At 37.1% G+C, this 12,370-nt stretch overlaps 1 protein-coding gene across 1 annotated transcript in view; it reads left to right on the forward strand.

Moving 5' to 3' along the window:
* LOC131031598 (ABC transporter C family member 5) overlaps nt 1–1,895 on the forward strand; it is a 47,236-nt gene extending 45,341 nt beyond the window's left edge. The window contains exons 8-11 of the mRNA XM_057962751.2: nt 43–348; nt 515–578; nt 721–960; nt 1,094–1,895. Coding sequence (XP_057818734.2) covers nt 43–348; nt 515–578; nt 721–960; nt 1,094–1,218 — 735 coding nt within the window. The 3' untranslated portion in view covers nt 1,219–1,895. The remainder of the gene's footprint in view (nt 1–42; nt 349–514; nt 579–720; nt 961–1,093) is intronic.
* Nucleotides 1,896–12,370: the final 10,475 nt, after the last annotated feature.

Below are 12,370 nucleotides of genomic sequence, written 5' to 3' on the forward strand. Positions count from 1 at the left end.
GTCTTATGGTTAAAATAAAATTGTTTTGGATTCAACTGACAGGTGAAATATAAGGAGAACCTTCCGAAGGTTCTACATGGTATAACCTGCACATTTCTTGGAGGGAAGAAAATAGGGATAGTGGGACGGACGGGCAGTGGGAAATCTACCCTAATTCAAGCTTTGTTTCGGATGGTGGAGCCTGTGGATGGAAGAATTGTCATTGATGGCTTAGATATATCAACCATAGGCTTACATGATCTACGCTCACGTTTAGGCATTATCCCACAAGATCCAACTTTATTCGAGGGAACAATTCGTTTCAATCTTGATCCTCTTGAAGAACATTCAGACAATGAAATCTGGGAGGTATGCTCTTGAATGGTGATAATAATTATAGTAACTAGAAAACTCTGATAAAAAACATGAGAGAGTGTTGCATTATGATAATGATGTAATTGATTTGTGCATGTTACTTTAATGGCAATCATGATATGCCCGTGTTACTTACTAAGGATTGGGTTTTGTCTTTCAGGCTCTTGACAAGTGTCAGCTCGGAGATGTAGTCCGGCAGAAGGAAGCGAAACTCGATAGCCCAGGTTGGTTTTACTCTTGATGCTACCTAAGTTTTTAAATGTTTGTTTCATCTCATTCACTTGGATCATCTGCAGGTCGGTGGTACTGTATTTAAATTTAATGATGCTTTGTTGATTAGAAGTGATGATGGACATGTCATTGCAGTGACAGAGAATGGAGAAAATTGGAGCATGGGGCAAAGGCAGCTTGTATCTTTAGGTCGAGCATTGCTGAAACAAGCCCGTATACTGGTGCTTGATGAAGCAACTGCATCAGTGGATACAGCGACTGATGGTGTCATTCAGCGAACAATTCGGGCTGAGTTCATGGATTGTACTGTCATTTCTATTGCACATCGTATTCCAACAGTAATAGACAGTGATCAAGTTCTGGTTTTAAGTGATGGTAAATATCAGGGTGCTCATTGTGGATGTAATGTTTTTGATTCTTAAACTAAACTGTGATGCTAGAACTACTAATATGAATATTTCTTTCTAAACTAACAGATTTATTGTGTGGTTACTCTTACTGATTGCAGGGAGAGTGGCAGAATTTGATACTCCATTAGCACTTCTAGAAGACAAGTCATCTTTGTTTTTCAAGCTTGTATCAGAGTATTCAATGAGGTCGAGTAGTGTTTCTGACGTGGCAAACATGAGCTAGACATAAACTGTGAAGAACAAAGGTGGTTAAGGGGTTGCCTAGGAAGTCTGGCCTATGCGATTGATTGTGACAAAAAATGGATCTAACATGTAGCTTTCGCTGGACTGGGATCTAACAAGTAGCTTTCGCTGGACTGTGCTGTCATTTAGCTACTAACCGAGATTCTCAGTTGAATTGAGGCCAGTCATCATGCCATGCCTGCAACTGTGTATCCAGAATGGGGAATTTAATGCCCAAAGTAAATCTCTTATTTTTTCCAGACGATTGCAAAATATGGCCAATGATCAGATATGAGCCACTGGAGGTGAAAAGAATATGTTTGTGGATCATTAACCTCAGTAATTTTTTAAGTTTTATGAGCTACCCTTACATGTTCATCTTGTAGCACATTTATCCTGTTTGGGTTATTTATGTATTGGTGCTCTGCTATTCTCATCTTTGTAAGAAGAATTTTGACTTGGGCCAAATTTTATGACACTATATCATCTTATGATCAGGAATTCTGAAAGCTATTTCCTAAGTAGACGAGAATCGGGAATGCTTCGCCAACTGTGAAGCATTTTTTCCTGTCAAGGCCTTTGGATCTTCTTTATTCTCATATTGTTCCTTAATAGTTAAGTAGTCCCAATAAAAAAATAAATTCTAGGTTTTGGAGCAATATATACTTATTACTTTAAGGCGGAGAGCAATGCTTTGAAGAAATTTTGAATCGACAAAAAAATTCCATTTGAGCTTTCTTTTTCAACTGCGTGAGGCATAAGTGTTCTATAGTATGATTATTCCTACTCTAGAGGCCATATATTTAGGGGAAATGGTTTATATAGAGTAAAAGAGGTTTTGTATTCCTAATGCCATACATCGGATAATGAGCTTGCATGCCAGGTTCATGATGATGGATATAGTGTTCTTGGAATGCTCAACGTTTGTCTTGTGTTTGTTTCCCAAGTTTTTTTGAATGGCGTATAACATTTAACTGGTTTCTATTGTAAATCTCCACTGGGCATTGTAGGCTTTTCTGCGCTTTACTGGGACCTTAGTTATAAATCGTTTGGCATCTTGTAGTTGAGAGGTTCAAATCGTGCAGATATTTGTTACTACTGAAGCTGTTATACATTTGTCAATGATTTAGAAGTTAAAGGGAGACGTCACAACCACGTATCTTTTGCTGATGCTAAGCTCATGCTAAAGACTTCTTTTTATGGACAGCATTTTTTGGTTGTGGTTTTCCTCAGGTTGTGTTTCTCTTGTATATCATTATATCTTTATGCTACTAATAGTTATTTATGTAGAATGCCCATGGTCTGCTAGCTCTTCATGTATAGAATCGATTGGAATGATTTCCAAAGCAGAGGAGAATCGATGCATCTCAAATTCTCAATAGTTATTTATGTAGAATATACATCTTTATGCTACTAATAGTTATTTATGTAGAATGCCCATGGTCTGCTAGCTCTTCATGTATAGAATCGATTGGAATGATTTCCAAAGCAGAGGAGAATCGATGCATCTCAATTTACCTGTTCAATTTGTTTTTAACAATTATGCTAGTTTTTTCATGAGTTGCGTTGATGTTGATGAGTTGCTTCAACTTAAATGGAACTCAGTGCCTTAATTGGACCACCTAAATACTGGAGTCTAAGGCCCATCTACGGGAGTCGTAGAGTGTTCTCTTAGGTATTTGCTTGTGATTTGATTTGAAACTAGTTTACTGTACATTGTGACCACAATGGTTTTATCATTTACAATAGCATTATGAGTTTCAGTTATTTGAACACATCATTTGATGTCAAATGTTCTTTAACATTGAGGCAGATAGATGTTTATTTGAACACATCATTTGATATATAAAATGTGTTGTTTTTAATATAAAATGTGTTGTTTTTAATATGAATTTGATATTTACAAATATTTAGCTAATCATTTGGTTTTTTGAAATGTGTTAGGATAACACAAGAAAGTTATTGAAGTGAAGAGAATGTGTTTAAAAAATGTGGCAAGTGAAGCTATAAATAGGATGCTTATATCATACGATAGTCATTAATGCACAAATTTATGAAAGAAATGGTTCTAAACTTGTTAACTTGCTATAAATAGGATGCTTATATCATACGATAGTCATTAATGCACAAATTTATGAAAGAAATGGTTCTAAACTTGTTAATCAATTAACTTAACTTGCAATATATAAATAAGAACAAGCATAATTAAGTTTGTCAATAACAATCTTAGGCCTTACGATCACATAGTCAACTAGAATTTCAATAAATTGACAAGTCTAATTAGCCTACAAAGATAAATGCTCAATTGGAATAATAACGATCTATAATTTCAATAAATTGACAAGTCTAATTAGCCTACAAAGATAAATGCTCAATTGGAATAATAACTCCTATTGACTTCAACTTAATTCCCTTCATGAAATTCTTCAATTATTGCGACAATGTTTTACTATCATAGATAGATGTGCATACCCTTAGAGAATGTGAAAAATCACAAGAGTTGAGAAATTAGAAGCATTGTGGACAAAGTTTGGATAATTTTAGTTTGGTTGAAACTAGTGGACAATTATTCCTAGTTTGTATATTTATATTTAGATGTTTTACATAGTGTAATGTTACCAAAATCTATTGGTGGGTGAAAAATGTGTGAATGAGAGATCAAGAGGAAAACTACCCTTTCCCTCCAAGGAGAGATGAGAGTTTCACTATGTATTTCCCTTACACTTTTCACCTAAGGAGAGATGAGAGTTTCACTATGTATTTCCCTTACACTTTTCACCTAATTACATTGGAAGAGGAGAGGAAAATTCACTAGATTCAAATTCAATCTCAACAAAAGAAGATAGAATTCTGAGTGAAATGATAATGATAAGCTAATCTCCTCTTCCTATTTGAAATGGAAAGGAATTGATTGAATTATGTAGTGCAAAAGTGACAAAGAACTGATTATAACTTGAGATCGGAGTATGGGATGAAGCTGTGCACCTGAGTCTGTCTGTAATATGTTGAGACGAAGCCGCCCTACGAATTTAAGGAAAAGTCGTCCGAACCACAACGGGAATGTACACGGTTCTTTGAAAAATCCACGAAACGAAAAGGGTTTTTTCGCCTCTGCAAATGGAGCCCGAATTTGGAAGTACAGCAGTGTACCTGCAACCTACACACAGAAAATAGAGGAAAATGGGTTGGGATTGGGGGTTTGCCTGAAGGCAAACCCCCGCTTTGGAATTAACCAAGTAATGAAAGAAAGTACTTGCAAGTATATGTAAATGAAATATTGAAATGTAAATCACCTCAAGGGAGGTTGTGATAGCAATGTTTATAGAAATGCTTGTGTGGAATTGAATGTTGGAATCAATCTTCTCTTCAATGGTTGAACCCTTGACTTGAATGCAACACCTTGCCTTGAAGGGAGACTTGAGAATGCTCTATGCTGGAAAAAAATGTTTGAATGCTCTTGAATGCTTGATTGCAAATTTTCACCATATTGAACTTATCCAACTTGACCAACTTATCAAATGAGAGGGCAAATGCCACTTAAATGCATGTCAATTAGGGTTAATGAAATAGATTTTTCGTCATAAGCCGACATTGGGGAAGTTTTCCCGCTCACTGCACAACCTACAATGCATACTTTAGGAAAGGTATGCCCCAAAATAGGGCAGGGACAAGGGCGCCACACCCCTATCTTAGGGGGGACAAGGGTGCAAAGCTCGTCCCGCCCCTTTCTCCAGGGAAAAGTGCAGACAGGGTGGTGCAGAGGCCAAGGGAGAAGCAAATTTTGAGGGTTGAATAGTCTCCAGTCTCCGATCAGGCTAGGGGATTCGATTTCGCATGCATGAGGACCCTAATGCGGTCAAAATTGTTAGGGTCACAATTTTATGACACTACATTTATCCCCCACTTTAGCGGGAGTATGAGCGTACACCAATACTATCGGTAAAGTACAAGGAAACAAGATTGAAAGACTTTTACCACGTTAAGGAGGTAAGATGCGCCAAGCCCCCAATGGAGTTAGGATCTTACGACTTCGATTGACAAAGTAAAAGGGAAGATCGAGAAGGAGAGAACCATGACTGCAAGTAGCAAAGTTCCCCTCACTACAAGTCACGAAAACAAGGATACCAAATATTACAAAGCAAAACAAAGTTCACTAAGTAATTCTAAGTATCAAGAAGGAATATATGAGCGAAGTGTATGCCCCCACATTAAAGAGATCACACACGCTTTATCGGGAGCGATTTCTTTAAGGTAGGATACACCCAAGAGAGAGAGAAGATATGAAGCACGTTATCGCAAGGATTTAGCCCCCAATCAAGAAATAAATCCAAGGATAATGAACACAAAACACGAGGTATGAGGTAGTTTCACTTTCCTTAGGGTTAGTATGCTGTATGATAACTCATGTATATCATGTATGTATATGTGCATATAATAATCGTCATTCCCCAAAGGACACCACCTTAGAAGAAAGGGAAGAGAGGATGTATTTTGAGTCAACATGAAAGAGACCAAGAAAGATCTCAATGCTTTGCATCGTCCCCAAATAGACATTAAGGGAACAATAGAAGAACATGAATACACATAGAAGAATGGTCACAAAAGAGCAAGAAAAGAGAGAGAGAAGATCTACAGTGTTAATATTGCTAATCTAGCACGACATCCACCTCCCGATCTTGTTGATCACTATTTCGAGAAGGTGAGCAACACACCAGAGGAGCGACATCGAGCACAATAGATGGAGCTATCACAAGATCCAAACAAGGACTATGCTCATGTTGTAAGTCACTTTGTTCGATTCTAGGAGCTAGGATTAGGGTTTGTGAAAATTCAGTTGATAAATGCTTGTCCACATCAACATATTCATACTCACTATCAGAAGCCTTAGGAGTTGTATTTCCATCATGAATAACATTTTCACCCATTTCTTCATCAAAGTTTAAAGAAAGAGGAGCAAGAACACGAACAAGAGTAAAACCATCACATGTTTTGTGCAACTTATGATTTGGAGATGTAGGTTGAACATCTTGCTTAGGAGAAAAGGGAATCATGTCAATTGTTGGAGTCTGAGAAGATTGAGTATTTTGAGGGATAGCTTCATGAGCTCGAACACAACGTCTTCGTCGACGTTCTCTTGCACAATGATTCCGTTGAGTCTTAGTGGAAGGCTGAGAAGGAGGAGGAACACTTGAAAAAGTAGGAATGTTTCTCTCCTTGCTAGTTGAAGGTTTAGGTTGAACAAGAGGAGAAGAAAGCCTCTTCTCTCGATAAGAGGAAGGAGGTGGAACTGCACTATACAAAGGAGGAATATTAGGTGTAGGAAGGAGACCATGTCCATCATGAGGAGGTACAAGTCTAACCTTAGGAAGAATATTGTTGTTCTTCTAAGGAGAAGGTATAGTCACATCCATAGGAATAGGTTGACGATATTCCTTAGGAGGGAGATTAGTTCCATTCGTGAGGGGAAGAACCTCATCTTGAAGAAAAATAGGAATGTCAAGTGTTGGGGATCTAGGTTGACTTAAGGATAAGATCATATCTTTCTTCCATTTTTGATAAGATTGAAAAAGAACATCGCTCCTTGATGGAAGAGATTGAAATTGCTTAGGCCAAAAGAAATCAATAGGAACACCGGGCTTCTTTCGTATGGACAAAATAAGCTATGGTTCATGGTTATGATTTCTCCATTGTGAGGAAATTTCAAACACTTGTGGATTGGAGAAGCAATAGCCTTCATGGAAGATAGCCAAGGATAGCCTAACTTCATACGGAATTGCTCAGAAGAGGGTATGATAACAAAGTCAATATCCATGAATTTAGTATGAAGTTCAACAGGAAGGGTGATAGAGCCAATGGTAGGACAAGAGAAGCCATCAAATAACTTAACAACCACATTAGAGGCATCATATATTGGTTTATGCAATAGTAAAGTGAAAAGATACTCAATGATGACATTAACCATGCAAGAGGGATCAATAAGGGCACCACGACAAGGTATATCCTTAACTTTCGCAACTGTATAAAGGGCCATCGAGTGCTCTAATGGTCTTACTAGGGTCAAATGTAATACAAGGATCTTTAGGCATATCTTGTTTTTCTACCATATTTACCAAGTTCGGAGCCATAGAGGTGAATTCCTCAGAAGAGAAAGAATTAGGCACAATCTCAATAACGCTAGAGGTATGAGAAGGCAAGGGATCAATGAAAATCTTAAGATTTTGATTAGGAGGAGCTACTGATTTATTCCCTTTATCATTCACACCTACCACAGATATAGTATTATTATCAATCAAATCTCGAATCTTATTTTTTAATGTGAAACATTTCTCAGTATCATGACTAGGCAGATGATGAAATTGGCAAAATTAATTGTTATCAAAATAAGGGGATGCGAGTTTAGAAGGATCAACTTGTTTTATAGGAGGAAGTTTGATAACATTTCTGTGCAACAACTGAGACATAATACTATGTAAAGATTCATTCAAAAAAGTAAATTGTCTTTCTCTTTGGAAAAAATTAGAAATAAAAGGCACACCTGTTGTAGCATTCACATTGTTGTTGTTGATTGTATCATTGAGCTTGGTGAATCTTTTTGTTGGTTTGAACTTCGCAAATGGTTGTTGAACACTCTCCCCCTTATCACCTGGAGCCATAGGAGTGGATTGCTCCATTTGACTCACAACCAGTTGATAATTGTGGAGTGTTGCGCACAATTGCGGAAAGGAAGTAAACTCAGACAAAATAAGCTTTTTCCTGATATCTTTTTGTAAATTAGAAATGAAAAATTCTTTGAATATCATTATTAGGTACACGAAAGGAAATTTGAGCACACAAATGCTTATATCTACCAATGAAATCAATCACTTTTTCTTTAACACCTTGTTTACAATGCATTAAATCAATCAAAGTGATTTTAGGACCAATGTTGTTTTGAAATTGTTGGATGAAAGCATTTGCCATTTGTTGAAAGGAAGTGATAGAATAAGAAGGCAAAGAGCAACAAAGATTACTTTAGTGGCGAATATTCGCCAATGGCAAATTTTTCACGTCGGCCATGTTGGAAATGGCAAATATTTTGTATCGACTAGGGGTGGCCATGTCGCTAGAACATTATCAATTTCTATCAAAGTCACGACCCGATCGCCATATGTTTTATGCAATTAAATGTTTCTATGCGATGATTTCGTTAATACAATATATGGTGGACACATGGTAAATTTAATTGTTTCGCCTACACTCTTCGAGGTTGCCTTAATAGATGACCTTAATTCGCCTATAGGCATGTGAAGATTTGTTAGCCAGGGGGACCCAATTCGCCCGACATCTTGCCGACGTGTGTCTCCATTCACCCCAACTTTCGCCAACTATATTGTATTCGCCTATTATTTGGACGACCTATAATCGCCTCGAAAATTACATAAGTCGTATTTGGACGACCTATAATCACCTCGAAAATTACATAAGTCATGTTATAGTTACGCGGGATTCGCCAAATATTTGTATACCATATAAAATTCCCGCAGAATTTGCCATATAAGGATTGGTATAAATACATGCAAAGATCAGATCTATCTCAACACAATCTGGTGGGTTCTAGGCTCTAAATTCTGATCAATAGCGAAGTTTCAGACCAAGGAAAATCATTGTTGTTGACTGCATTGACGACTGCTAGTGACCTAAAGCCTAAAGGTGAGCGATCATATTTTTGAAGTGGTATATTATACATTGTAGTCTATTATTGCTTCTTCAACAAATTGATATTTTTTTGGCAGCCTTTATTTCATTGGAGATGTCAAACAGGAAGAGGGGTAGGAAATTTGAATGTGGGGAAGGCCAGGAGAGGCCAACAAAAGTAGAACATTGTCTTCGTACTTTGGCATTGGAAAAGATTGTGGTGAAAATCAGGAAGGTACATCATCACAAGTACAAGTACAAAATTTGTCACCTGCATCGCATGTTGAAGACATCAGCGAACTTGATATCTCAGATCAGGATGATCTTGAAGAAGATTATCTGGTAGATACCCAAGTTAGCCAGAATGATATAATTGACTTGGGTGATAATGCCATTGGTGATAATGCACGAAAGGGGAAAAGAAAAGCCATATCAAAAAAGGGTGAACCACAATCAAAAAATGATCAAGAGTGGGATATGTCAGTGAGGAATTTTCAAATTAATTGAGCATCAAAGTATCCATTCATTGAACCAGTGGAGAATCCAATCGAAGGCGATCCTCCAATAGAATGTAGGTGTAAGATTTGCACTTGGAAACATAACAAGGAAATTAGGTTGCAGCTAAAATTTGACACCATAGAAAACATATGGGTAAAGTTTATGAAAAACAAATGATAGATGGGGTTCAAAAATCAGTGATAAAATGAAAAACAAAGGAGAAATGTAAGCATGTGAGGAATGCCAAAGAGTATTATTTTCATAAGAAAATACAGACGAAGCCTGCTAAAGTTAAAGGTTCTATTGAAGCTATTTTTGGAAAAGCAATGCAAATAGAACAACCGGGAAAATCTGTTCAGTTAAGCATTGTTTTTTATATTTTGAGTAGAGGGTGTGCTATGAAAAATTTCCCATCAATTAGTGGTTTATTGCACTTTTTGAAAGTTCCTAACTATCCTAATAGACACTGATCAGTAAATAGTGGATGGGAATGGGCAAGTTGTCTTGCTGAGGTTGAAAAAGAAGATGTAAAGGAAAAAATATGAGAGTCAAACTTTATTGCATTTTCTTTAGACGAAGTTACGACAGTAGACAATACTTCATGGGTATGCATGCATGTTTATACTGTAGAGAATCATACCCGCCAACCTCATCTACAATCTGTTGCTAAAATGAAGGAGAGTGCGAAAGCAGAAAATTTATTTCAACTAGTAAAGAAAAGTTTAATTGAATATGGAGGTATGGATGACATGATGGTAGCCAAAAAATTGGTTTCTATTGGAGCAGATGGAGCTTTAGTAATGCAAGGTCACAGGAACGGTCTTTGTACAAAGATTGAAACTTCATTTGCACCGTACATTACTGCAATTCACTTCATGGCTCACAGAATGAATCTAGCTTTTGGAATTGTGAGCAAGTTTCCTTCGGTTAAAAAAATTGAAATTTTAATCAGAGAGCTCTACTCACACTTATGTCGAAGTCCCAAGCGATTTATGGAATTTCAACACTTTGCTGATGGAATAACTGATGGGAGCAAGCTTCTCAAGGATAATGATACCAGATGGATCTCTTTAGATGGTCCAGTGCATTGAGTGTTTTCAGAATATCCATCCTTGATTGGACTATTTCACATAACTCGCGACGAATCAGATCAACTGAAATTTCCTGAACTTCTTAGCAGGTTAAGTAATTTAGAGACACTCTTAACTTTAACAGCTCTTCTGCCCATGCTAAAGGAAATGAGGAATTTATGAAGGCTGCCCAAAAAAGAGCTCTGTATATTGCAGAATATGCTATGCTGCGTAAGATGACATGCATGACCCTCGACAATCTCTATCGAAACCAACATTATTTGATGAAAAATTTCTTAAGTGGCGGACACTCACAGATTTGAACAATCCTGATAACTTTTTACAAATCGGTGCAGACGGGGAGGTATGTGCCAATGTACGGGGAGTTGAGATACCAATGCACTGTTAGGTCTCGAAGACAACTGAGAGGGGGGGGGTGAATCAGTTGTCAAATAAATTCAAACCAAAAACTTATTAACCAACTTAATGCTTAATACCGGTGAACCAGTTAAGTATGCCGATAGACAGTGTTAATAGTAAATTGCTATACCGATAAGGATTAATGCATGAAACATAAACATAAAGTCATCCACAACACATGACACCAATATTTGTATGTGGAAACCCTGTAAGGGGAAAAACCATGGTGGGAAACCTTACCCACAATCAAATGATACTACTGCAGATAGTAAGTGTACATAAGTGGGGTCTGCACATGTAGAAAGGCCAACAGCCTAGAGCTCACTGCTCAATCACAAAATGGGAGTCACACTGACTACAGTTGGATGGTTAAATCCAATAAGAATGTACTGCACAAAATAGCATCTTCATATGCTGGATTCAGTACCGATGTAATGCTGATATGCTTCTACAAAAACCTAACTTCACCTTCAAATGATGTCTTTGTGTATATCCCTGCTTGATCTTGCATATACCTTCACTTAATTCTTTTTCGCATTTCACACTTGATCTTACAAATAAGATCTTATATTTATACCATACCCTAAGACCAATTTTAGTAGGTCGGCTCTACAAGATATTACAATAAAAACATTATACATACAATATAATATCCAATGCAATAACCGATTGAACATGTTAGCTTAATGCATTTACAACAATAATAAATCATCTCCATAGCGTGCCATGCTGATCTTGGAAAGATAAACCTGCCGGTGTAACCCTAGATAACCTGGACCTATTTGCCGGTAAAAGCAAATATGAAAATATGATTATACCAATGATTATTTCTTCAAAATAGAATGTCCACATGATGTCTTCGACATTACCAAGTGTCTTCCATATCATTCCAAGTACTGGTGAACAATATATCTTGCCGGTGAACCATATACCCGTAACTGTTGCATAGTTTACTACTTGCCGGTGAATGTTGCTAGATCTCCAAAGTAGGTGTATTAGTAGGTGTTGACATCAATGACAAAACCATACCAAAATACCAACAATCTCCCCCTTTGGCATTGATGGCAACACAAGATGGAAAAACCATCAAAGTGCCAAAACATAAATGCCAAATATAAAAACCAACAATCTCCATTTCTCCCCCTCGGAGTAACAATACCAATCTTTCATACCAGTTTCTCCTTAAATGTGTTTTTCAAAATCTCTCCCCAAAAGGATAATGTGTTTTTCCATAGATATCTCTCCCCCTTTGACATCAAATGCCAAAGTCACAAAAAGTCAAGTTCATACAAAATACTAACCAATTCAATATACCAACTACTCCCCCTGAGAAGTAGCTTCCTCATCAAATACCGGAATAAAAGATTTGTTCATTTAATTCTGTCGGTTGATGACAATCATCAATTGACTAAGTCTCTACCGGTGGAGGTATGACTCCAAGCTGATCTCTGAGATACTCAAAAGTCTCCTTAGGTAAAGGTTTTGTGAAAA

This window comes from Cryptomeria japonica, chromosome 2 (assembly GCF_030272615.1).
Source record: "Cryptomeria japonica chromosome 2, Sugi_1.0, whole genome shotgun sequence".
NCBI lineage: Eukaryota > Viridiplantae > Streptophyta > Pinopsida > Cupressales > Cupressaceae > Cryptomeria > Cryptomeria japonica.